Source organism: Salvia miltiorrhiza, chromosome 5 (genome assembly GCF_028751815.1).
Source record: "Salvia miltiorrhiza cultivar Shanhuang (shh) chromosome 5, IMPLAD_Smil_shh, whole genome shotgun sequence".
Lineage (NCBI taxonomy): Eukaryota > Viridiplantae > Streptophyta > Magnoliopsida > Lamiales > Lamiaceae > Salvia > Salvia miltiorrhiza.
This window is the reverse complement of record NC_080391.1, coordinates 24,979,043-25,003,913: the sequence shown is the minus strand read 5'-3', so window position 1 is coordinate 25,003,913 and position 24,871 is coordinate 24,979,043. Positions and strand designations below refer to the sequence as shown.

Genomic DNA, 24,871 nt, shown 5'->3' with positions numbered 1-24,871 from the left:
TATATGTAAGCAGAGTTTCGATTCAAAAAAATATAAAAAGAGAAATTGAAACAATTATTTGAAACGTAACTATATTATAGTTGGAACCAGTAATAAAAAAAATAAGAAAATAATAAATTATATAATATCACTAATGACTTAAACTTTTTAAAAGTTTGAATAAATTATTAAATTTGCAATTACCTCATAATCTATCGAAAATTTCATCATACACCATGTTAGTTGTTGCGTCTTGCGTATGACCTTTTTTCTAGTGACTTTTGAGATTGTCGCGTAGAGTTGTCCATAACTAAAAATACGTTTCAACAGGTGTAATCCTACATTTGAAAGAGATTATCAATGACTTTTTTTTATTGTCGACATATCAAAACAAACACTCATAGATAATTGTCTTCTCTGGAGCCGAAGTGGAAATTTAGTGAGTTGCTATAAAATTGTAATCATTCTAACTATAGAAAACTTCTTGCACACATTTTTTTCCTGAAATGAGTTTGCCTTCACTTACGCGTTCCCCAAGTTGAGTTAATATCAGCCTGGTCCCATTGCAAAGCTCATTAGATTGATCATATTTTTGAGAAGCGTGATTATAAATTTCTCTTTCAATTTAATCTCATGACTCGATAATTCTGAACACCTGATCGTGTCGAGATATTCAGCTGAGAATACATGTTCATCGATGTCAATTTGTCCATCTTCTTTGCAAATATTGTCTGAACTTAGGTAAACTTTTTCTTTGGTAGACATTAGAGACATGACGTAATCATTTATCGTATCAACCATCTCATTAGATGCTAAGATAGCTCTATTCTTAAACATTTTTGTATCAAAATGCCCTATTCTTGATTTGTAAAATATTAATATAATGATGTATTTTCTATTTTCCGATTTAGGATAGGATTTATTTTGCTAATATAATGATTTATGTATTTTCTATTTTTTGTGTATGGATATAAATTAAATTTTATTGATCAGTTGAATTCTAATATAAAGTTTTTTAGATATTTAATAGTTTTTAGATATTTAATGATTTTTGGATATAAAAATTGATTACAAAATAAAAAATAAAAATGAATGAGAATTGAGGAAATTAAAATGGAGTGATTGTAGTTTTCCCCCCCCCCCTAATATACAGTAGGTATTAGAGGCAAATTAAAATATAATAAATTTTAAATCGTGCCCATTAAAGTATTATTGATTAAGGGCATAGATTAGTTCTACATTCTTATCTTAAGGGTGGTTTTTATTTTAACCCAATTAAAGTATTATATACGTTGGAACCTGAATTGGTCTGCCCATGAGGTCGAAGATAATTTTTTAGGGAATATAAGTTGAATTAATAACATCGAAGTCATATATATTAAAGTAAATTAAGTACGTTTTTAAATTGAAATTGGAGAGTTGGATATGTATAATGTTACAATAATCATTACAACCTCAAAATTACAAATATATGTATTTTCTATTTTCCGTGTATGGATATAAATAAAAATTTTATTGATCAGTGGAATACTAATATAAAGATTTTTAGATATTTAATAGTTTTCGGATATATAATAATTTTTAGATATTTAATGGTTTTTGGACATGGAAATTAATTAAAAAATAAAAAATAAAAAATAAAAGATAAAAATGAATGAGAATTGAGGAAAATTAGAATGGAGTGATTGTACGACGCCACGTGGGATAGAATTTATTTTGTTGGAATATTTATATAATGGTTTTTTTAGATATTTAGTTTTTAAATATATCATGATTTTTAGATTTTTAATGATTTTTAGATATAGAATTTGATTAAAATTTAGAAAAAAAAAAAAAGAATGGATGAGAATTGAGGAAAATTAGAATAGAGTGATTATAGGATGCCACGTAGGATAGACATTATTTTGCTTTAATATATTTATATATATATATATATATATATATATATATATAGAGAGAGATTGAAGAAAATTAGAATAGAGTGATTGTACGACGCTACATAGGATACAATTTATTTTGTTGGAATATTTATATAATAATTTTTTAGATATTTAGTTTTAAATATATCATGGTTTTTAGATTTTTAATGATTCGTAAATATAGAAATTGATTACTAGAATTTAGAAAAAAAAAATAAGAATGAATGAGAATTGAGGAAAATTAGAATGAAGTGATGAATATTTATATAATGATTTTTTAGATATTTAGTTTTTAAATATATCATGATTTTTAGATTTTTAATGATTCTTAAATATAGAAATTGATTAAAATTTAGAAAAAAATAAGAATGAATGAGAATTGAGGAAAATTAAAATGGAGTGATTATAGGATGCCACGTAGGATATAATTTATTTGAATATTTATATAATGATTTTTTAGATATTTAGTTTTTAAATATATCATAATTTTTAGATTTTTAATGATTCTTAAATATAGACATTGATTAAAATTTAGAAAAAAATAAGAATGAATGAGAATTGAGGAAAATTAGAATGGAGTAATTATAGGATGCCACGTAGGATAAGATTTATTTTGCTTTAATATATATATATATATATATATATATACATATAGATTTATTAATATTTACTTTGAAATGTCAAAATTTTATTGAGATGAACAATCAATTATTGTAACAATTTATTATGTTTGATTATTTAGATATTTAATAAATTTAAGTATATTTAGATAATTAGCAGATATTACTATTATGAATTTAGAATGAAAATGAATAGTAAAATTATTTTTAATTGAGTTTAAAATGAATACAACTATATAAACGAAGTTCTTAATCTGGAGATTGTATAATTATCAAATTTATATTTACAATTATTAACAAATTTATATATAATAATTAATTTCCGTCGAATTTCAACCGGGCAACAAACTAGTTTTTGTTTAACACGTGATGTACCAATTTTTTTTTTTTTTAAATTCGTGACATTCTAGATGTGATACTCTTTTACAATAGGAATAAAGTATATAAATTATTGGAGCTTATAAGATAGTAGTATTAGAAATAAGCTTAGCCAAACACCCTCTAGTCAAGCTATTAGTAGTATTTTCTAAAATCGAATTATGGCAACTGTTTATTTCTCAATTTTGAATTGGCTCAAGGTCTTCTAAGTTTTTATTTTCTTGGTGAGATCACTGCCAAACTGTTTATTTCTCATCGTATAGTTGGAAAACAGCCTTAATTTTGTATAGATTCATTTGTTCTTCTATTGATTTTTGGCTATTCGTAACGTGCTTGTTAATGTTTGTTTAGCTTAATATTTTTATAATTGCTACGTGTTCATCTTTCTTGTTTGGATCCAAATGAAATAGTATGAGATCAAAAGGACAAAAGGGGATGCAAATTTTCCCATTTGAGAATTTAGAGTATATCTAATACCTAAAAATTATGCGTGATTGATGCAATTAGCAGTTTTATTTTTAATCATTTCTTGTGTCTTAGCCTGCTGAGAAACTTATCTTTACAAATATTATGTTTTTTGTCGTGATTTCTTCGGATTTTTCCTGTTACACAGTGGTTAATGTTTAATTAATGATGTCAAGAAATAGTTGGCGGAGTTAAATACACAACCACAAATTGCTGGCTGTGCTGAAAATGTAGTTTAATATTGCATTATAGAATGTGTCAAAACTCTTGATATTAATGTTAAAAAGTTCACTGTCAACAAGAAGATTAGAGAAATTTCATGGTAACATATATTGTTCAATTAAGTATAGTTTGAATTCTAAATTTCGTTGTAGATATTGAAAATGTTGAGTAGTATTTTCCAAAACGAGAGATTCTATAGCTATGGGACTGTAGATGATCACAGCTTGGAGAATTTAGTGAAGCAATATGGAGATGAAGAGGCGGTAGAGGTAGCTATGGATATGGATATCGATTCTTATGGCCGCGGGAAGAGTTCTTCTGCTGATGATACTGCTCATGCAGACTATGTTGCATATGGGAGCGAGGTCGAATATACGAGTTTAGATAACTTGTATCATGATAATACACCACAATTTTGTTCATGTGGTGATGAGTTGAAAAGAGTTGTTTCTGTCAAATCCCCCCAAAAACCATTTCAGATTCTTAAGAAGTATGCAAGCAGGTGCAGAAGATTAAATGGTGAGAATATGACTTTCGCAAGTTATGAAAGAGAAAGTCAAATGATTTTCAGCCCATCTGTTGAGACTTTGATTCAGTTAGGTGCTGAGAAGTTCATCAAATCATCCTCCAAAGTGAGTGATGAACTCTCTGTGCTCTGCCACCCATATCCGAGCTCGATTCTGTGCCACTCTGGAGAGGATTGTGAAGGAGTTCGCCTCGTGGAGACCCTGCTATCATGCGCGGAGAAAGTGGACAAGAAGCAGTACGAGGAGGCGTGCGAGCTTCTGCTCGAGTGTGATAGAATGAGCTCTGCTACAGGCAGTGTGATCCAAAGATTGGTGTTCTATTTCGCTGAAGGTTTGTATGAGAAGATTGATAGGGAAACGGGGCAAATCACGCCAAAAGGTTTGGGGAAGAAGGTCGAGGATCCTCTGATTGCCGTGAGGAGCCCGGATGAGACCACGATGGCGTTTCACAAAGAGCTGCCTATCTCTCAGATCACCAAATTTGCAGGGATTCAAGCTGTGGTGGATAATGTAGGTGAAGCAAGGAAGGTACATTTCATTGATTTTGAGATTAGGAAAGGTATACATTGCATTATTTTGATGCAAGCTCTTGTGGATAGATGTGGGGTTCCAATAGAGTGTCTCAGGATTAGCGCTGTATGTGTTGGGGGGGAGATGAGGGCGAGTGTTGAGGCAACAGGCAGGCGACTGGTCAGTTCTGCTCAGTCGTTGGGCTTGTCGTTCTCTTTTGATGTAGTCATGGTGGAGGATTTGTTAGAGCTCAATGAAAAATGTTTTCAGATAGACAGAGAGGAAGTTGTTTCAGTCTACGCGGAGTACACTCTGACCCACATGATCGGACGGCCAGATAGGCTGGAACACGTGATGAAGGTGATGAGAAGCCTTAGCTTTCGTGTGATGGTGGTTGCTGAAGTGGAGACGAATTGCAACTCTCCAATTTTTGTGGACAGATTTGTGGAAGCTCTCTTCTTCTACGGCGCTTACTTTGAGTCCATGGCGGATTGTGTGAGGAATGTGGAGCAGAGATGCATTGCTGAAGCCACATGCTTTGGTTCATCGATAAGGAATGTGGTTGCGACTGAGGGGAGGGAGAGGAAGATCCGGCATGTGAGGATGAGTGTTTGGAGGTCCTTTTTTTCGCGTTTTGGGTTTGAGGAGACGGAGTTGAGTATGTCCTCGGTGTATCAGGCGAACCTCGTGGTGAAGAACTTTGCTTCTGGAAGCTTCTTCACTTTCGGTATCGATGGGAAGAGCTTGATCATTGGGTGGAAAGGGACACCAATGAGTTCTATCTCTGCATGGAGGTTTAGTGTGCCCGATAACTATGATAATCCTATGTAGTTTCTGTTAGTCAGTTTGTGAGAAGAACTTTGGCAGCAGCTTGTATATGCCAATTGTTCTTGATTTTAGTGTACATTTATTTGTTGAATGATTTAGTCAAATGAAGTAGAATCTATGCATATTGTTGTGTATTCTTGGTGAAGTTTAATCAATTATGTCTTTTCTTACGTTTGAACCTATAGAAATTTTCATGTGCTTTCATCTTAGGAAATTTGAGGCCACTTTGGTTTTATCACTCACTCGTTATCTGACTGCATTGCTTTGTCAGTCTTTGTCTTAATTTGAAACTTTTAATGTTGTATGATCTGCTATATCTTTCTGGCATAATCTATCCATGTCTTAGTCGCCATACATTGTTCTAATCATTCGGTACCATAGAATAAATCCATCTTGTATCCTTTTCAATCATGTGATGAAGCCTTAAAGGACCCACGAGATGCAATCTGATCAACTCAGAGTGGCTGCAGAGATGTTGATCCAGTTTTGCAATGAGCTCGACCATCCATATCCGAGCTCTAGTCCAGAATCTTCTGTTTTGTGAAGAGAAAGTAGCCGATAACCAGTATGAACCCGACCTCGAAGGAGAGTGACAGAAAGAGTTTATACGAAGACTGGTTTTATATAGACTTGCAAAGAGCATACATTGTACGTGTAATCAGTGTTATTTTATTTGATGGAAGCGTTTCAAACACGCTTAGTAAAGAAGAAGGAAACTCAAATGCATCAGTGAGCAGCCTTCTTTATATCTGCAAATTGAATTATGTGTGTTGTTTCATTGCTTGTGTTACAACATGTTCTTTTTTTCCAAATGAGGGAGAGAGAGAGAGCATTTGCACACACACAAATCAATACATAGATATTTCTAATTTAAGTTTGGGCTACTTGTAGATGTACAAGTGCTGCAGATACAGGTCTTGTCAATCACATTTATTCCTACATTTATGTACTAGACATTAATTTTGTTATACTAATACACAAGATTTGGTTCTGAAAGTAAGCTTACAGTCTACATGTTGATGGTGTAAGACATCTAAGTTAAATCTTTCCATTGTATTCCTACATTCATATAGAAATTATTAATTTGCTAAACCAATCAACCTATAATGACTAGGAGAGATGATTTTGTAAGATATCTAAGCTATGCTTATTCAAATGGTGGAAATTTCTACATATCAGTGATCACCATAATACTACATAATATTTCTTTGAAAGCAGAGTACATTTTGGGTACAAAGCTTCTTTTGATATGCAGATGGTTGGCGATAAATGCTTAGATCTGAACTCGAGAACTCACATAGAGACGAGCTGCTATGAGAGATCCTCGTACATGTGCCAGATGATTCTATTTTCAACAGAGCAAGGCTCGTGTGCCGCAGGTGGCACTAAATAATCCATTCTGATGCTTTCATGGACTTGTTCTCTCCCGTTATCATTCAGTTCTCATGACTGAAACACAAGGCCAAACCGAGGAAGAAGATTATTGACTAGCTGTAATGGTCTTGCATGACGAATCCCACAACAAAGCAGCAATTCTTTCTCCCTTGGTTTCCTACAGTTCCTAACCATTCAGTTGGTGTTGAACAATGTGGTATTGCATTTGCTGCCCCTTCCATAAAGTATATAGTGACTTTGCCATATTGGGAATCAATGATCATGAGTTGTTACTTTAGGAGTAGACAGGTCCTGGACAGGAGAATGGATGAAGCTGCTGCTAGAGTTTGCTCCTGGAAAAGATGATGTCTTGGAGCCAATTGCCAGAGGTTTTGGCCTTGTGAATCTTGTAAAGGAATTGATCAGAGCTGTCCCAGACATATCTTAGGAAATTCAGAATCACTTTGGTTATATCAATGATTCATTTCGCCTGCATTGTTTTTGTCGTTGTTGATCTGCCTGTTTTTCTTATGTTTAACTTGCATATAATGTGACAGAATAACATCCTATGTTTTGCTGAAAAGTACAGTTGGATGTATCAGTTTTGATCATTGCCCTTCACTATTAGAAAATATTAAACCCCTTCACATATTTTGCTTTCAACAAGGAATTTGCTTGAGTTATTACAGATCCCTGTTTTCATTTTACTATGTTGAATATAAATATGGTAAACTTGTTGGATTCTACATATATAATAGATTTTTCATACGAGAAGTCAGTTTAGCAAATCAGAATGTTTCATGCTGAGAAATTTGACTGTAACCACAGTATCTAACTGATCAGAAATGGAACACAAGAAATCATCAGAAAAAAGTGAAACTGATGGAGTTGAAGCCTGGATGAACAGCTTTGATCTTGCGGATGATGAGATGGTTAAACATCAAATCTACGAACGACAACAGCATCTGCAGGAGTTGGATGATCTGTACCTGGATGTCTTGTCTCCTCCCTTCCAATCATGCGAGGACGAGATGATGAGGCTCATTGGAATCAAGTGCAAGGACACAGAGGTGATTGAGCCTAAGAAGAGTCGAGCAGGCGCGTCCCCTTCTGAATCCTTCCAAGTTCTGAGGAAATACAGTAGGAGGAGGCACCTGAGAGATGATAGTGACAAAATATCAGATATGGCTCGTGCCTCGTTTTCCATTGAAAAAACCATCAAACTGGCTGCAGGAAAGCTCATCTGCGCCGTTTCTGAAGGAAGCAATGAGCTCTATAATGAGGAATCCTCTAAAGAAGTTCAACTCGTCCAAAATCTTCTGTCTTGTGCTGAGAATGTAGCAAAGAAGCAGCACGAACGTGCAATCAGATTCTTGAATGCGTGTGGGGAGATGAGTTCTGCTACTGGCACTCCTATTCAGAGATTAGCTTTCTATCTCTCTGAAGCACTCAGTTTGAAGATTGCTAATGAAGATAGAGAAAAGAAGCAACACGAGAAGAAGAAACTGGTGGTCAGGCATTTAGAGCCAACAAAGTGTGTGAATTCGATTCCTATTTATTTCAAGCAGTTTCCTGTCACTCAGATTACCAATCTAGTCGGAAGCCACACCATTCTACATTATCTGGATAAGGCGAGAAGGATCCACATCGTTGATCTTGAGATCAGGAGTGGAGTGCAGTGGGTGCAGTTTATGCAGGATGCTTCTGCGCCAAGTGAGCATCCTATCCAGCATCTCAAGATCACTGCTGTTGGGACCAGCTCAAAAAAGTCGATTCTGGAGGAGACGGGTAGGCAACTGGCAAGCTTTGCTGAGTCTGTGAGCTTGAAGTTCACTTTTGGGGTAGTGGTGGTGGAGGATGTTTTAGAGCTGAATCAAGACCTGTTTGAGCTCGATGCTGATGAAGCTGTCGTTGTTTATGCAGCCTACAGTCTGGTGACGATGGTTGGAAGGGCTGACCGTCTTAATCATGTGATGGAGGTCATCAAAAGCCTGAGGCCTTGTATCATGGTGGTCACGGAAATGGAGGCCAACTGTAACTCTCCGAGCTTCACAGAGCGTTTTGTTGAGAGCTTGTTTATGTTTGGTGCATTGTTCGATTCTCTGGCAGAGTGTTTGAAGGGTGAAGAGACGAGTAGAATGGATATCGAGTCCACGTTGTTTAGGTCATCCATAAACAATGTGTTGGCAGCTGAAGGAGATGAGATGATGCTGAGGCATGTTCCTATACATGTTTGGAGGGCTTCTTTTGATGGTTTTGGAGTGCTGGAGACGGAACTGAGCTTCTCGTCTCTGGAGCAAGCGAATTTGCTGCTCCGAGATTTCTCGTATGGGAGCTCCATCACATTGTGCAGGAACGGTGGATGCCTAACCGTTGGTTGGAAGGGGACGCCGCTTACTTCACTATCTGCTTGGAAGCTTCCCAAACACTGACCTTTCAGACCCCTGTTGTGTTGCTGTTACAACTTTGTTTATTTTTTGTCTTCCTCTATTCAGATGGAGTTTTTATTTTATTTTCCTCCCTCTGTTTCTAATTGTGAAAAGATATGGTTACTTTTCTTTGGGTTAATACTGTTTTATGTCCCAAACTTTCAGCGTTTTTCATAAAATGTCCCGAACTTTCATTTTCTCTTAAAAAATTCTGAGTTTTCAGTTTATTCCATGAAATATCCCGCTATACAAAATTCAATGACGGATTGATGACAAAAAACCCGAACTTTCAGCGTTTTTCAAAAATGTTGGTTGCTAATATGGTTTTTCAACAATGACGGTCCCCAAAACATTTCATTAAGCGAGATATTTTATGAAAAAAATTGAAAATTCGGGATTTTTTAGGGAAAAATGAAAATTCGGGATATTTTGTGGAAAACGCTGAAAGTTCGGAACATAAAACACTATTAACCCTTTTTATTTTGATGTACTGTTGTTACAATAGATTATTTTGGATATCATTGAACAATCTTCATCTTTTAGAGTATTTTCTCCATTTCAAAAAAGAGCAGTACATGTTCATGCTGTGGGTAAATCATATATAAACAACTGGTACACTAGAAAATGGATTTCCATATATCAAGATATTGTCAAACTCTAACAGTCAAATGTGTTTGTATATAACAGCTAGATCATTAACAATTAAGGCTGCGTTTACTTTAATTTATCCATGGAAAATGATGGATAACAAAAATTTATGTCTTTAAATATCTTATTTCTTTCCCAACATTTGACACAAAAGCATTTTTCCTTCCTTATTTTTACTTCAATGATGAATATATTATTCATCCTTATTTTGTGTCGCTTCAAAAAAAAAAAATGCTTTTGTGTCAAATGTTGGAAAAGAAATAGGACATTTAAAGGCATAAATTTTTGTTATCCATTCTTTTCCATGATAAATTAGAGTAATCGTAGCCTAAAAGGACAAAGATTTAGCATATGCTGCTACAAGAGAACAGTTCGGAAGCAATAAAACAGATTCTTGCTAAACAAGAGTTAACAATAGATTACATTTGTAAAAAAATTGGCATACTTACTACAATGGTGAAATTGCATCTTAGGAATATTGAGGGCCACTTTGGTTTCATCACTCACTCTTTAATATCTGACTGCATTATTTTCATCAACTTTTGTCTTCATTTTGGTGTTTTGCCTGCCGCATTCAGAAACTTTTTAAGGATCTCGCTCTCTCTCATAATCTATCCATGTATTAGATCATTGTGCATTGTTATAATCATAGAACAAAAGACGGCAGCATTCGAAAACAATTGTAACAAAAGTTATTGTATTACATCTAAAGTTTCCACAGTTTTGAGGCTCTGAACACAATGTTTGATGCTGAGAAATCTGATTTTGCCATATCTCAGAACCACCAACAATGTGTGTACGAGGATATTGTCTCCCTCCCTTGTGAACTGCACGATGATGAGACGAGAGGGGTGACTGATATTGAGCCCAAGAGCCGACAAAACTACGCGTTCTCAACAGAATATTTTGAGGTCCCCATGAAACATGGGTACGAGATGGAATCTGCTGATGATCAGACCTCATCAACTGAAGAAACTATTAGAGTGGCTGCAGAGAGGTTCATCCACTCCATCAAGCATCCGTATCCTAGCCACTCCTTAGCCCATTGTGGCCAAAACTCTCAAGGGGTTCGCCTAATCCAGAGTCTGCTCTCATGTGCAGAGAAAGTGGCCGATAACCAGTATGAACGCGCACTCAAGTTCTTGAAGGAGTGTGACGTAGAGAGTTTCTCCACCGGCACTCCTATACAGAGGTTGGCTTTCTACTTCTCAAGAGCACTCTTTGAGAAGATTGCTAATGAAACCGGGAGAATCATAGTGAAAAATGTTGAGGACATTAATCTTCCAAATCCTGTGGAATCTGTGATGTTTCCGAACATCAATCTGTTTCTTTCGTTTCAGAAAGAGCACCCTCTTGCTCAGGTGACCAAACTGGTGGGAGTTCAAGCCATTTTGGATCACGTGGAAAGGAATGGAACGATACAAATAATCGACCTCGAGATCAGAAGTGGAGTGCAGTGGATCATCCTGATGCAGGATCTTGCATCCCGAACAGAGCACCCTGTTCAGAGCCTCAGGATCACAGCTGTGGGGACCAAATGGAGGTCGATCATCCAAGAGACGGGCAGGCAGCTCGCGGGCTTTGCTCGTTCTCTCAACTTGGAATTCACATTCGAGACACTGATGGTGGCTGATTTCTCGGACCTCAACCACGCCCTGTTTCATGCTCATGCTGATGAACCTGTTGTTGTGTACGCGCCCTATGTTCTTGCGAATCACGTTGGGAGGGTGGAGCAGCTGGATCATCTGATGACAGTGATGAGGACTCTCAATCCATGTGTAATGATCCTTACTGAACTTGAGGCCAACTGCAATTCTCCCACTTTTGTAGAGCGCTTTGTGGAGAGCCTCTTCTTCTTCGGGGTGTTCTTCGACTCGTTGGAGTGCTGTTTCAAGCACGACGAGGCCAGAAGAGTGGAGGTGGAGTCGTGCTGGTTCGGATCATCCATCAAGAACATCCTGGCGGCCGATGGAGAAGAGAGGAAGTTTAGGCATGTGAGCATTAAGGTGTGGAGGGCGTTTTTCGCGCGCTATGGATTGGAGGAGGTGGAGCTGAGCTCGTCGTCTGTGGATCAGGCGTGTATCGGGCTGCAGAGCTTGGCGTGTGGGAGGTTCTGCACCTTGTATAGGGATGGTAAGTGCTTGACTATTGGTTGGAAGGGGACTCCTCTCAGTTCTGTCTCTGCATGGACATTTTGAGATGATGCATGCTTTGTTTTCTGTTGTATTTGAATGACTATCTGCATTATTTCTTGTTTCTTCATTTGTGTGGAAGAATGCTAAAATGCTGATAGCTTGTAATCTGCATATGTTGCCTCGAGAATTAGAGGCTAGAAAGTAAAAACATGATATTCTCGCTTGGTATTGGGGAACTAATATATGCTTGGATTTTGAAGGGTGTAACCAAAACGAGTCGAATACCATCGGCTACTCGTGAGCTTATTCATTTAAGTTTGAACGAGCTTTTTAAGTTTAGATATATATTTAAAATAATAATAATTTTCTTTCAAAATTAGATTATTTTATCTACAATTATATAATTAAATTAGAAATTTAATACAATTATTACTAATTTTAATATAGATATATAAATTATACTAATAATTATTTTATATTTTTAAACTAAATCACTTAAAGAATTTGTTCATCAACTAGCCAAAACTTGGTTCGTTTAACTAACAAGCTTTACAAACCAGCTCAAACAAGCTTTAATCTAATAAAGATCTAAATAGGTAGTGAGAGATAGAGATTGGAGTAATATCTCCTTGAATGTTTGAACGAACTTTCAATTGCAATAATCTAAACTCTACTAAAAGTTTATCACATTTTTTTAATCCGTCCATAAAAAATTTGTCATTTTTATTTATAGTAGTACGGTCCGCACAATTACTCTATTAATAACTTCATTCATATTTTATTAAAATTCATGTATTTCATAATACGATAAATATTTTGTGATTGTGATCTGAGAGATTATTTTGTTGGAGGAGAGAGAAAGAAGCGTATATATATGCTTGTAATTCATGAAAATACAAAATAGAACTGAATCAATCGTTCCCGCCAATAGATGATAAGCAGCAGCAACGAAGAAAATACGTCTCTTCTCTGCTTATCTCAGGCAACAATTGAGCACCAATTCATATGATCAATATCCCTATGATCCCAGCGCTGAGGGGTTGCTTCAGATCGACCCAGACCAGTTCACTCTTTCATGCTACCGCCACAGAAATTGATCCCTCAATCTCTCTCCTCAAACTGCTTGAACTCTCAATCGAAACCCAATCGCTGAAACTCACCTCTCAATCCCACGCCAGAACTCAGCGCCTGGGCCTCACGCAGCATTCCCTCATCGCGCAGAAGCTCATCTTCTCGTATTGTCAATTCAGACGCCCATTTGATGGGCAATCGGTTTTCGACTCGCTCTTGTTCAAGAACACGCATGTCTGCAACACTCTGCTTAGTGGTTATGGGAAAAACAAGATGTTTCGAGAAAGTTTGGATGTTTTCAGGAAAATGTGCGACAATTCTGATTTTGGCGTGGTGGATGACTTCACCTTCTCTGTGATGTTCAAGATTGTTGGGGAATTTGGGGAGATTTTGCTTGGGAAAATGGTTCATGGGATGAGCTTGAAGAGTGGGTTGGTGTTGGATACTGTGGCGGGGAATTCATTGATGTCTATGTACGAGAAATGTGGATGTTTTGATGATTCCTTGAAAGTGTTCGACGAAATGCCTCTGAAGAATGTGTCTTCTTGGAATGCGTTGATATCTGGTTATGCGAAGGGAAGTTGGAATAGCTCTGTCTGTAGATTGGGACTATGGGACATCGTGAGAGAAATGCAGATGGAAGGCTTGAAATTCGACGCATTTACCGTCTCCACGCTCCTTTCATCATGTGGTGGCAACGGTGATCACGGAAGGGAGCTGCATTGTTACATCGTTAGAAACGAGTTGGATTCGAGTTCTGCGCCGGGTGGCGACGTTCATCTTGGATGCTGTTTGATTGATATGTACTCAAAGAATGGTAAAGTTGATGTGGGAAGAAGAGTTTTTGATAGAATGAAGTGGATGAATGTGTATGCTTGGACTGCAATAATCAATGGCTATGCACATTGTGGGAGATTTGATGATGCATTGTTTCTTTTCCGCAAAATGCAGTGTAGAGATGATGACGGGCCAAACAAGGTGTCTCTTGTTGCTATTTTGCCCGCTTGTAGTTCCATTGCTGGTTTGATGGGAGGTAAGCAGATTCATGGCTTTGCAGTTAGGAGGGAGTTGAATCGCGACCTCTCTCTCTGCAACGCTTTGATCGATATGTATTCCAAATGTGGGAGTTTGAGTTATGCAGCTCAAGTGTTCGAACATGAATGCACTCAAAAGGATGCAATTTCCTGGAGTTCAATCATCTGTGGGTGCGGATTACACGGCCAAGGTCAGAACGCGGTCATTTTGTTTGATAAGATGCTTCAAGATGGAATCAAACCCGACACAACAGTAGTTGTTGGAGTTCTTTCTGCGTGCTCAAAGTCAGGATTGATACGCGATGGGCTAAGAATATACGATTCTGTTGTTACCGATTACAAGATCAAGCCTACAGTCGAGATCTGTGCTTGTATGGTTGATATGTTTGGTAAATCAGGGCAACTTGATAAAGCACTGGATTTCATCAAGAACATGCTTGTTGAACCGAGTCCTAGCATTTGGGGTGCTCTTTTAAGTGCTTCTGCACTCCATGGAAACTCTGAAATGCAGGAACTGGCCTACAAGTCCCTCATCATGATGGAACCGGACAACTCCTCGAATTATGTCTCACTTTCTAATTTATACGCATCTTCAAAGAGGTGGGACGTCGTGGCTGAAGTTAGGCAGGTCATGAGAAGAAGAGGGTTGAGAAAAGTTCCTGGATGTAGCTGGATCAGCATGAACGGTGCAGCTCATAGTTTCGTCGTTGCTGACAAGTCACATCCTTGCTCGATCTCAATTTATGCGATGCTAGATGAACTAGTTTCAACAATGAAGCTAACTTATTATAATTTTGATTTTGTGCATTTGATGGAGATATAGCTTGGATGATGCTGACTCTTATGCGAAAAGCTGATATGCATCGGAAAATTTTCAGGTTCCATATTTCTTTCTTATCTTCGAAACTTCGACTATTAGTTTTTAAAATAGTTGCATCTGAAATTGATGAGCTCTGGAACAGGAAGATGTTACAATGATCAAAGAAATATACAGAAATATGGATACACGAACGATATTGTCGCTTGTACGCATCAGAGTCTTGAAGCAATCGCATCTTTACCATGAGATTTACAGGGTGAGTACCATATAAGTAATTACTGCTTCTGTCCCTCTAATATGGTGAGACACTATAAAAATATAAAAGCTGAAAATTATATTTCTTAGCTTGTTATGCTGTTTTGGGTGTATTCAAATTTCTAAAATGCTGAAAAATCTAAAAATAGCTAGCCAGTAGATTAGTTTGCTTATTTTGGAAGATTAGATTTGATTTGTGATGATTTAGGATGTTAGTTGTGTAACCATTTACATTTCCTAGAATCCATTTTGCTATATATATGGAAATGGACAAAGAGTAGTTACAAAAACAAGAGAAACTTCTATCAACAGCTTTCTTTTTCTATATATCAACAGATGTAGTTATTGTAAACAGATTTGTCTGCACATAAGTGGACTTTTTTCTAGGAGAGAGAGGATCAACAACAACAGAATGAGGTAAAACTTAGTAATCCCTGAGCAAGTTATTCAGTGTGAATCTCTATAAGCTGTAAAATTCTCAAGTTTCGGCTCTTAAAAACAGCAGCATGAAATAGTACTTAGATCAAAATAATATGTAACATGTCGTTGTGAAGCATCCTGTTTATTTGATGAAATGGACGACTATGCTGTTTATTTGTAGTTGTGTTTGATGTCTTAGGCGTTTCCTAGGATTGGTTCCTTTTGTTTAACGATCTCTTTTCGAGTTCCGTGCCCTTAGTATGTGTTTTTGTGCTTTCAAGGGATGTTTTTTCCTTTTTCTTTTTAAATAAATCTCAATTTCATCATCATGTCGTTGTGAAGCATGCTAGTTATTCTGACTGTAAAAAGACGTTCAGAAAAACAGTAATTCCAAAGCTACACTAAATTGAAAAAAAATAGGGAAAATTGCACCTAAATACACAAACTTTGCCAAAAATTCATATTTGACGCGAAGTTAGGATTTTACATTTTAATACACCAACTTTCGTTGTTGTCCAAATTTGACACGACTTAATTCTTAAAAATTCAAAAAACAACCCATTTTTGTAAATAATTATACAAAGACCCACTTATGTTATAATTTGGGACATTTAAACCAAAACAAGATATTTCCTTATGATGTTTTTTCTTTTAAACCATTTTAGGCGCGGATCAAAGATTAAAAGAAAACATCATAAGGAAATATCTTGTTTTGGTTTAAATGTCTCAAATAATAACATAAGTGAGTCTTTGTATAATTATTTACTAAAAGGGGTTATTTTTTGAATTTTTAAGAATTAAGTCGTGTTAAATTTGGACAACAACGAAAGTTGGTGTATTAAAATGTAAAATCCTAACTTCGCGTTAAATATGAATTTTTGGCAAAGTTTGTGTATTTTCACGCAATTATCCCAAAAAAATAATACTACTAATATGTTTTTGAATAAATACAAAATGACTCGCACACTCTCGCACATATACCCTCTAGGTGACTCGAATCCCGACCTATTGGTTGGAGATGAAGCGTCTTACTTACCGACTAAAAAAGAAAAGAAAAGAAAAGAAAAGAAAAGATCATGGGGATAGAAGCCAATTTCTGAACTTTCACATTGATCATATGTTTTGGAACTTTCATATCTTGTAATCGTATACCGATTTGTCTGTTCATGAGTGAAATTCTTTTGTAAGATTGGAGAGAGAGAGAGGATCAACAGTCATTGAATGAAGTTCTAGTAATCCTTAGAGCAAGTTCTTCACAGTGAATCTCTAAGCTTTAAATTCTCATGTTTTGGTTCATGAAAACAGCTCAAATCAAACAATCATCAGATCAAAATGATATGTAATATGCCCCTTCGAAGCATGCAAATTAACGGTAAAAAAAAAGTGAGAAAAGATGATAGAAACAGAAACCAATATGCTGATCTTTCATATTGTTCTTATCTTCTGAAACTTCCATGCAGATAGTGAAAATATTGGTGTATCCTTCCAGCCAACAATGAGGGTGTTCCCATTAAGGCCAAGTTTGCAAGAATCGCGACAGTCGAACTTGTTAAGCACAGAATTCGCATGATTGAGGGCTAGTTTGCTCAGCTCTGTCTCCTCCATGCCAAACCTTGCAAAAGTCTCCCTCCAGAAATTGATGCCTACAAATCTGAACTTCCTCTCCTCTTCCTCAGCTGCAACAATGTGTCTTATCGAAGGGCTATAGAGTTTGGATTCGACGTACGCTCTCGCTGCGAGATCATCCTTCAGACAATACTGCAAGTAGTCAAAACCAGCGCCGAAGTAAAAGAGAGCTTCAACGAAGCGGTTGACAAAAACTGGAGAATCAACATTAGCTTCGACTTCAGTGATGATCATCACGTGAGGGTCGATGCTTCTGATGACTGTCATCAAGTTTTCAAGCTTTGGAATCATAAACCTCAAGGCGTGTGCTGCTTGAACGACGACTGTTTCTTCAGGATCTAGGCGAAGCACACTCTGCTGAAGACTCAGGATATCCTCGAAGCTGATCACGTGGAAAGAGAAGCTCAGATTCAAGGACTTGGCCAAGTTTTCTAGTCGAGCACCTGCTTCCTCCTCGGTCAGAAGATTCGACTGAGTTGCTACAGCAGTAATCTTGAGATGCTGAAGGGGACGTTCAGAGCTAGTAGCTAGAGCTTGCATTAAGATGGAGTGTCTTAGACCACCGTAGAGTCCAAAATCGACAACATGTACTTTTCTACGCGATGATAAGTGATCTAGTACCGCTTGAACACCGGCAAACTGCATAACCTGGTTGAAATGTAATTTTTCGATGAAGGAAGCTGTGGCTGAGATTGGAGGTATGAGTTGTAGTGGCCTAGTATTCACTGATCCTCGTGTCTCAATCTCGATCTTGTCACGAAGAGATTCAGCAAAGCAGTACACCAGACGTTGCATCACATTCGTCGAGCCAGAGCTCAGCTTGCTGAACTCCTTGAGGAGTTCACTTGCACAAGCATAGCGGTGATTGCACACTGCCCGAGCACACGACAGGAGATCCTGCACGAGCCGAATATCTTCAGACTCGCCTCTGGAGAGGCTTGAAAAGGGGGTTTTATCCTGATGGATGACAGCAGAGAGATGGAAATCATTTCCATTTTCAGAATTGGAATGGATGAAGCTCCTCACGGCCAGCTCGATCAGCTGACTAACCGACAGCAACGTTGGAGGGGATGCCCGTTGGCTTTGTCTCTTTCCCTCATCTCTCTCTAATCCGCCATCTGCTGCACCAGCTCTGCTTCTGTAGTGTCTCAGAATCTCCATGGCCGCGGAAGGAAATGCATACGGCCTCTTCTCTTCGTTTGGCTGCCAATCTTGAGCCTTGTTGCTGGAAGGCGTCGCGAAAAAGCCATCCCTACAAGCTTGAAATGGTGGAGAAGCTTTGTCAAGATACAGATCATCAAGAGCTCCAAAATGAGCCAGGATTTGTAGCTCTTCGTAAAAGAGCAGATCAGACTCACAGAAGCTCTTGTCTTCTTGAAAGTAGTCGAGTTCACACTGGTAAGGAACGTCTTCCACTGAATCTTGCATATAATTTTCTCTCTCAAAAGCCTTGCTAGAACTAGACATTTTTGTGACTTGAACAACTGTTTGAGATATTTGAATTGTTTTTGAAAATACACACATCTCTTTTTATAAGTAAGTTTACAGACTTCTCTTTCAATTTAAAGACAACAATATGCTCCAATTACCCTACAGCTGTGTTATGTTTGCTGTTTGCAAACTAAAAGAATAGTCATTTTATCCAACTTGAGACATCACACCAGCAGGATGGTATGTATGCGTATGGCAATGGATATTGGATCCGGCCCAGATCTATGGATCCGGAACCGTTTTTTATGGTCTGGATCTCAAAAATTTTGACCCAACAGATCTACGTCGGATCTGGATCTCAATTTATAAAACGAATCTAGATCTGGATCTTGAATTTTTAGATCTGGATCCGCCCTAGATCCGACCCGTGGACCCGATTTTTAATATATATTATTTATTTACTTATTTAATAATATAAAAGATAAATATATATATTAAAAATCAATACACAATACTAATACTTTAAAAATCAATACACAATACTCATACTTTAAAAATCAATACACAATACTAACACTTTACACAATATAAATATCGAACATAAATATTAGATATAAATATAAAAAACATAAATAAATATTAAAAATCAATACAACAGTAGATCCGTAGACCCGCGGATCTAAAGGATATGGATTTGGATCTCAATTTTTAGACCCGTTGAATCTGGGGCGAATCCGAATCTCTGAAAATAAAACGGATTTGGATATGATATTTATAAGATTTGATCCAAATTCAACCCATTGCCATCCCTAGTACGTATCACGCACATTACTTTTTTTAGATTTAAATCTATATCTATTATAAAAGAACCATTAATTTATCTATTAGTATATCCTTATCATACGTATCTATTTATCTATAATATTAATATTATTAAAGTGTATATATATATATATATATATATATATATATATAGGGAATGGCTAAAATAAGAGCATTTCTTAAGATATAAAATAAGAATCATTTTCAGCCCTTAGATCATCAAGATCTACGGTTGATTCGTAATCCTGTTGGATGGATTTATGGTCCTGAGTTCGAATCTCAAAGATAGCAAAAATTTATTTTTCACAATGCATACATTTATACAACGAATTCATACGTGTTCTACATAAAATTCATACATTAAAAATTGATCTTATTTCTTATTTTAAGATGTGCTCTCACGGTAGCCCACCCCTATATATATATATATATATATTGATTATACTTTTAATATCCTTACTCATTCTAATTTTTTGAAGGATATCTTTTTAATTTCATATATACACGTAGAGGAAGGTTAAAATAAAAATACATTTTACAATATAAAATAAGAACTATTTTCAATCCTTAGATCATCAAGATCTACGGTTGATTCATCACTCTGTTTAATGAATTTATGGTCCTAAGTTTGAATCTCATAAGTAGCAAAAATTTTAATTTTCGCAATTCATACATTTACATACGATTTCTCTAGGATTATTTATGTGACGCACTAAAAACGCGATACATGGCAGATGCCTCCAAGTCAAAATACACACAGAGGTAAAATAAGAATAAAAACGCTTATATATAAACACAAATATGCATAACTTTGCAACCAAATATGCATGATGTTGCCACATCATCTAGTGCAATGTACATCTGTGTTTAACTATATACATTTTTGTGTGCAACTTTATGCATATTTGTGTCAATTATATGCATAATTAAGACAACAAGCAGTGAGCAGCGGCGAGAGGTACATGATGGATCACTTAGTGCAATGCATATTTTTGTTTGCAATATTATATATATTTGTATTTAATTATATGCATTATATGTATAATGAAGGCGACCACCGAATGAAAAAAAAATTAAAAAATAAAATAAAAGTTTTTAATATTCAAATTTTTTATTTATATATATATATATATATTTATTTATTATAAATCTTGATATAATATAAGAGTTTTTTATCTCTAAATTTATAATTGACCAATTTTTACATATATATTTATTATTTAAACTAGTAGTAATATTTTTTTACGTGGATCACACGTACCATCCTACTAGTAATTAAACAAATGAAACTATGTGTGCATGTGTTGGCCTAGCAGAAGGTGATTAATGCCCAAGGCCTGAAGTCTTGGATTTGAGTCCACCTTGCTGTCATTATATTTTCTTATTTACTTGTGTAATTTAAAAAAAAACACACACACACCAAAAACAATACACACCTTAGCACATTTTTTAAGAATTTTAGATAGAAAATGATTCTTATTTTATAGTATCAAATATATATATATATATAGGGTGTGGTTCTAGAGAGAACTACATTATTTGTGAGAACGGGAGAACCATCAAATCTAATGCATCTACTGTAAAAATTAATGCATTTGTTGTTAAAATTAATGCACTAAATTTTTTTAAAAAAAATGCTCCCTTCAGGATTCGAACCCAGAATCTGCATTCATCCAACAAGATGATGCATCCACCGTAGATCTTGATGATCGAATGGCTGAAAATGGTTCTCCGATCTTCTTTTATTTATGGTTCTTTCTTGAACCTCTCCCTATATATATATATATATATATATATATTAAAAATTAAAATAAGGATATTATTTATAGGTATGATAAAATTTGTGAGAACCAGGGGGCTTAGCCCACTGGCCACCGGGTCCTCACTTAAGTGAAGTGACTCGAGTTCGATCCCTCTTGGGAACGAATTGGTGATTGGAGATATAAGGTGGAGTTTGGTGAATGGAGAGATAAGGTGGTTCTTGGAGTGGATGGGGAACTAACTACTAACATCTAACATGACTTTGACCGATCAAAAAAAAAAAAAAAATGATAAAATTTGTGAGAGTGGATAGTTCTATAATAATAATAACAGTATATCATATTACACTATTATTCTTAAATTAAATATACGGACGTATCAAAATAAAATAAGACGATTTTATAATAAATATATACTCCCTCCGTCCACGAAATGAGTACTCATTTGTGGACGGCACGGGTTTTAAGAAATGTATGGAGTATAGTGTGAATAGTTTAAGGGTCCCACTTTTTGAGTGTATTAAGTAAAGAGATGTGTGGGGTACACTTGCCAAAAAGGGAAATGAGTACTCATTTCGTGGACGGACGAAAAAGGAAATATGGATACTCATTTCGTGGACGGAGGGAGTATTATAAAGTTGATGGAATCACCTATTTGATGATAGGTGGAAATAAACAAGCAAGAAAAGGCTGGTGTTATGAAATATTGGAGACATTCATCCGACAAAACAAAAACTCACCTTGTTTTCATACAAGAAAGTAATTGAAAACTATGCTGACCAAAAGAAGAAAACAAATTAATTTTGGCATTATTACAAATGTATTATATTGACCTGTAAACACAAGATCATGCAAAAAAACAGTGCAAATTAATAGTCACGAGGGCTAATTAATAGATACATTTAAGTGCATTCGTTCTATTAAATTCAAATCATGATTATATGCTAACTGTGGATTAGCATATTTGAATTGAGAATTGGTAAAGTTTAATCAAGAAGCTGCTGCAATGGTGTTCTGATAGTGAAGATGATGATGGTAGTTTACTAGTTTTAGCCATCATAGAAAGGTCATAAATAGGTTCGTAGCCTAAACTGATGATTCCTACAAAGTATTGAAACCCTGACAATAATATCTTTTGAATTACCTACAACTGTCTTGATGTCTGTTAGCCTACAAGAACAAAAATAACATTGTTTTCAGACAAGAAAAAAATGGAACTATGCTGACAAAAAAGAAGAAAACAAATGAATACGTACGAGATGACTACAAAGGTATAATTATAAACACAAGCTCATGCAATTAAATCATATCCCAAACTACTGACTAAAAACAAGATCATGCAATAGAGAGAGAGAGATCAAGAACTTTAAGCTCATTGTAACATTTTAAACCGAATTTACAAATATTGCAAATATGCCTAAACTTATCTCCTTTGATCAGTTTATAGCCCGATTCAAAATTCCGACCACCTGAAGGTGGCGTGTCTCGCTGGAAGCTAACTTGACAATTAATTAAAAAATTACATCATACTTTTATCTCCACACTAATTTCAATATTGTACGAGGGATTTAACACATATCATGAATTCATGATGAAGATAATTACAAAATTTCCTTTGAGATTTTAACACTTAATTAGCGAGGCACATCAAAGAGGAATATTGAAGATCGGTTGAGGACACGAGAGGAAGCTTCTAATAGTTAAGAGGAATATAAATGAAATCATTTCTCCTAATATCTATTGTTTTCTCAATAATATGTATCTTCAATAATGAAGAGAAAGCAATAGATATTTGGAAAAATAACTTCATTTATACATTAAAGGGACATTTAATTACTTTGCGTGATTGAGTACTTTTATCCTTAAGAGTAGGATTTACTATTTTTATTTATCAAGACTAATCCTTCAAAGTAAACACCACTGAAGGAATGGACAAAAGATGAACTTGGTTCAGATGGTGACAATGGTGAGATAGTGAATAATGTGCCTGGTGAGGATGGTGAGATCGGTAAACATGGAGATAATGAGGTGGATGATAATGACAAAGATGACACTTTTTTAAATGTGGAGACTAACTAACGCAATACAGAAATTGGCTCTGAATGCTAAGTATAGGCATTGTGCAAGACATGTGTATGCAAACTTCAAGAAGTGGAGTGGTGATAATGTATAGGATGTTTAAAGGTACATCGAAACTATTTGAGTGTAAGCTTGAGAATGTGGATGCACACTTATGCTGTATAATGAGCTTTTGCAAGTCTCTAATTTCCAGTTACACGAAGAGTGATATTCTTGATAACAACATCTGAGTCGTTTAATAGCTTATTCTTGATGCTAGAAACATGTGTATTCTACACATGCTTGAAGATATTAGGTTGAATCTCATGATATTGTTGAGATGATATTCGAGGCGATGTTGTATATATAGATTGATCCTGCTTACGCTCTTCAACTGTGAAGTTAATTAATAAGGACCTTTCTTCTTGTTTCTGTTATGGGGTTGCTGGATTTTGAGGAGTAAGGTGGTGGCGACCAAAGAATTGTTGGCTGTGGTGAGGAGAGATTGCAGATTTGAGAGGATTTTTCAGAAAACTCACATAGATTAAATGTGGTTGGAATTGTGTGGGTCAGAGAAATTTGGGGAGAATAGAGATGGGCTAGCGGCGGCTTTTGGCAGCGTAGAGACAAGAAAAGATGGAGAGAAGGGAGAGGATTTCTTAGACTCCTTTTTCTTTAACTGCTTCAGAACCAGGAGGCAATGATCATCGAGTGGGGTGTATTAGTTCAAGACTTTAATAGATTTCTGCAGAATTTTAAAATCTGGGTGTATTCGTTCAAGACTTTTAAAAGTCTATAAAAATTTGGGTGTATTCGTTCAAGACTTTTAAAAGTCTATGAAAATCTGGATATATTTAAAAATCTACGGATTTTAACATTTGACTGATTTCCATGGATTTCATTCAAAAAATACACATGAACAAATCCGAGCTCGGACCACGAGAATTCAAATCTTGAGAGTTTCCAGCGCTCACTGGGTACCAGCGGACGCGGCTGAAGAAGCCAGCGCCGGCTGGCACCTAGCGGCCGCTGATGTGTCCAGCGCTCACTGGGACTCAGCGAGCGCTGGGGAATTGGGTTTCAACTTTTTGGTTGCTTGATTGCATGGATGCTTGACAATTATGATTGAAGTTGGGGATTTGTTGATCATATGCGGTCGGTGCATTGAGAATTGTGCTCCTTTATTTCTGTTGGGCGATTTTGCGGTTAGTCGGTAGCAATTAGAAATTTCGTTGTTTTGAATATACTATGTCTGCATGTCTCTGAGGAGCTTTGGGGATTTCTGGGAAAGGAATCAGTGGTGGAATTCAAGTTTGTTTGGTTAAATCTACTTATGTTCTTTCGTAACTTTAGATGATAGACTACTTGAGTTAATTTGATGCTAGAATTTGTGGTTTTTGGTCTAGAAGATGAACTTATGATGTACAAGATGTTGAACTATCCATGCAATGCACTAAGAAGGCAAGAAAGAGTAACTAGTGTGTTGCAGTCTAATCTAATCTCACCCTGAAATGTCCTTTATCATGGGTGTTATTGGTTA

General features: G+C 36.0%; 5 protein-coding genes across 8 annotated transcripts; 4 read left to right on the top strand and 1 right to left on the bottom strand.

Annotated features, from left to right (window-relative positions):
• Positions 1-3,744: 3,744 nt before the first annotated feature.
• On the top strand, positions 3,745-5,451 carry LOC131025705 (DELLA protein RGL1-like). Its single transcript, XM_057955497.1, has one exon. It carries the CDS (start codon positions 3,745-3,747, stop codon positions 5,449-5,451), a length of 1,707 nt encoding a protein of 568 aa, XP_057811480.1.
• Positions 5,452-7,290: 1,839 nt separating this feature from the next.
• LOC131024222 (GRAS family protein RAM1-like) lies at positions 7,291-9,399 on the top strand. Its single transcript, XM_057953731.1, has one exon. The coding sequence runs from the start codon at positions 7,668-7,670 to the stop codon at positions 9,252-9,254; it is 1,587 nt and encodes a 528-aa protein (XP_057809714.1). The 5' UTR covers positions 7,291-7,667; the 3' UTR covers positions 9,255-9,399.
• Positions 9,400-10,639: 1,240 nt separating this feature from the next.
• LOC131025704 (DELLA protein RGL2-like) lies at positions 10,640-12,097 on the top strand. Its single transcript, XM_057955495.1, has one exon. The coding sequence runs from the start codon at positions 10,640-10,642 to the stop codon at positions 12,095-12,097; it is 1,458 nt and encodes a 485-aa protein (XP_057811478.1).
• An 844-nt stretch (positions 12,098-12,941) lies between these two features.
• On the top strand, positions 12,942-18,848 carry LOC131024220 (pentatricopeptide repeat-containing protein At1g06140, mitochondrial-like). Of its 4 annotated transcripts, none has more exons than XM_057953728.1 (4): positions 12,942-15,017; positions 15,102-15,215; positions 15,570-15,631; positions 17,095-18,848. In XM_057953728.1, exon 1 carries the CDS (start codon positions 13,040-13,042, stop codon positions 14,960-14,962), a length of 1,923 nt encoding a protein of 640 aa, XP_057809711.1. In that variant the 5' UTR covers positions 12,942-13,039; the 3' UTR covers positions 14,963-15,017; positions 15,102-15,215; positions 15,570-15,631; positions 17,095-18,848. The 4 variants fall into 4 exon arrangements, with proteins under 4 accessions (XP_057809711.1, XP_057809712.1, XP_057809713.1 ...); XM_057953729.1 differs by having other exon boundaries at positions 15,551-15,631; XM_057953730.1 differs by lacking the exon at positions 15,570-15,631 and having other exon boundaries at positions 17,099-18,848.
• On the bottom strand, positions 17,060-18,727 carry LOC131025703 (DELLA protein RGL1-like). Its single transcript, XM_057955494.1, has one exon. The coding sequence runs from the start codon at positions 18,725-18,727 to the stop codon at positions 17,060-17,062; it is 1,668 nt and encodes a 555-aa protein (XP_057811477.1).
• Positions 18,849-24,871: the final 6,023 nt, after the last annotated feature.

What these genes read in the sequence shown, in the direction of transcription:
- LOC131025705 (XM_057955497.1), top strand. Translation starts at nt 3,745, where the DNA reads ATGTTGAGTAGTATTTTCCAAAACGAGAGATTCTATAGCTATGGGACT.
- LOC131024220 (XM_057953730.1), top strand. Translation starts at nt 13,040, where the DNA reads ATGATCAATATCCCTATGATCCCAGCGCTGAGGGGTTGCTTCAGATCG.
- LOC131024222 (XM_057953731.1), top strand. Translation starts at nt 7,668, where the DNA reads ATGGAACACAAGAAATCATCAGAAAAAAGTGAAACTGATGGAGTTGAA.
- LOC131025703 (XM_057955494.1), bottom strand. Translation starts at nt 18,727, where the DNA reads ATGTCTAGTTCTAGCAAGGCTTTTGAGAGAGAAAATTATATGCAAGAT.
- LOC131025704 (XM_057955495.1), top strand. Translation starts at nt 10,640, where the DNA reads ATGTTTGATGCTGAGAAATCTGATTTTGCCATATCTCAGAACCACCAA.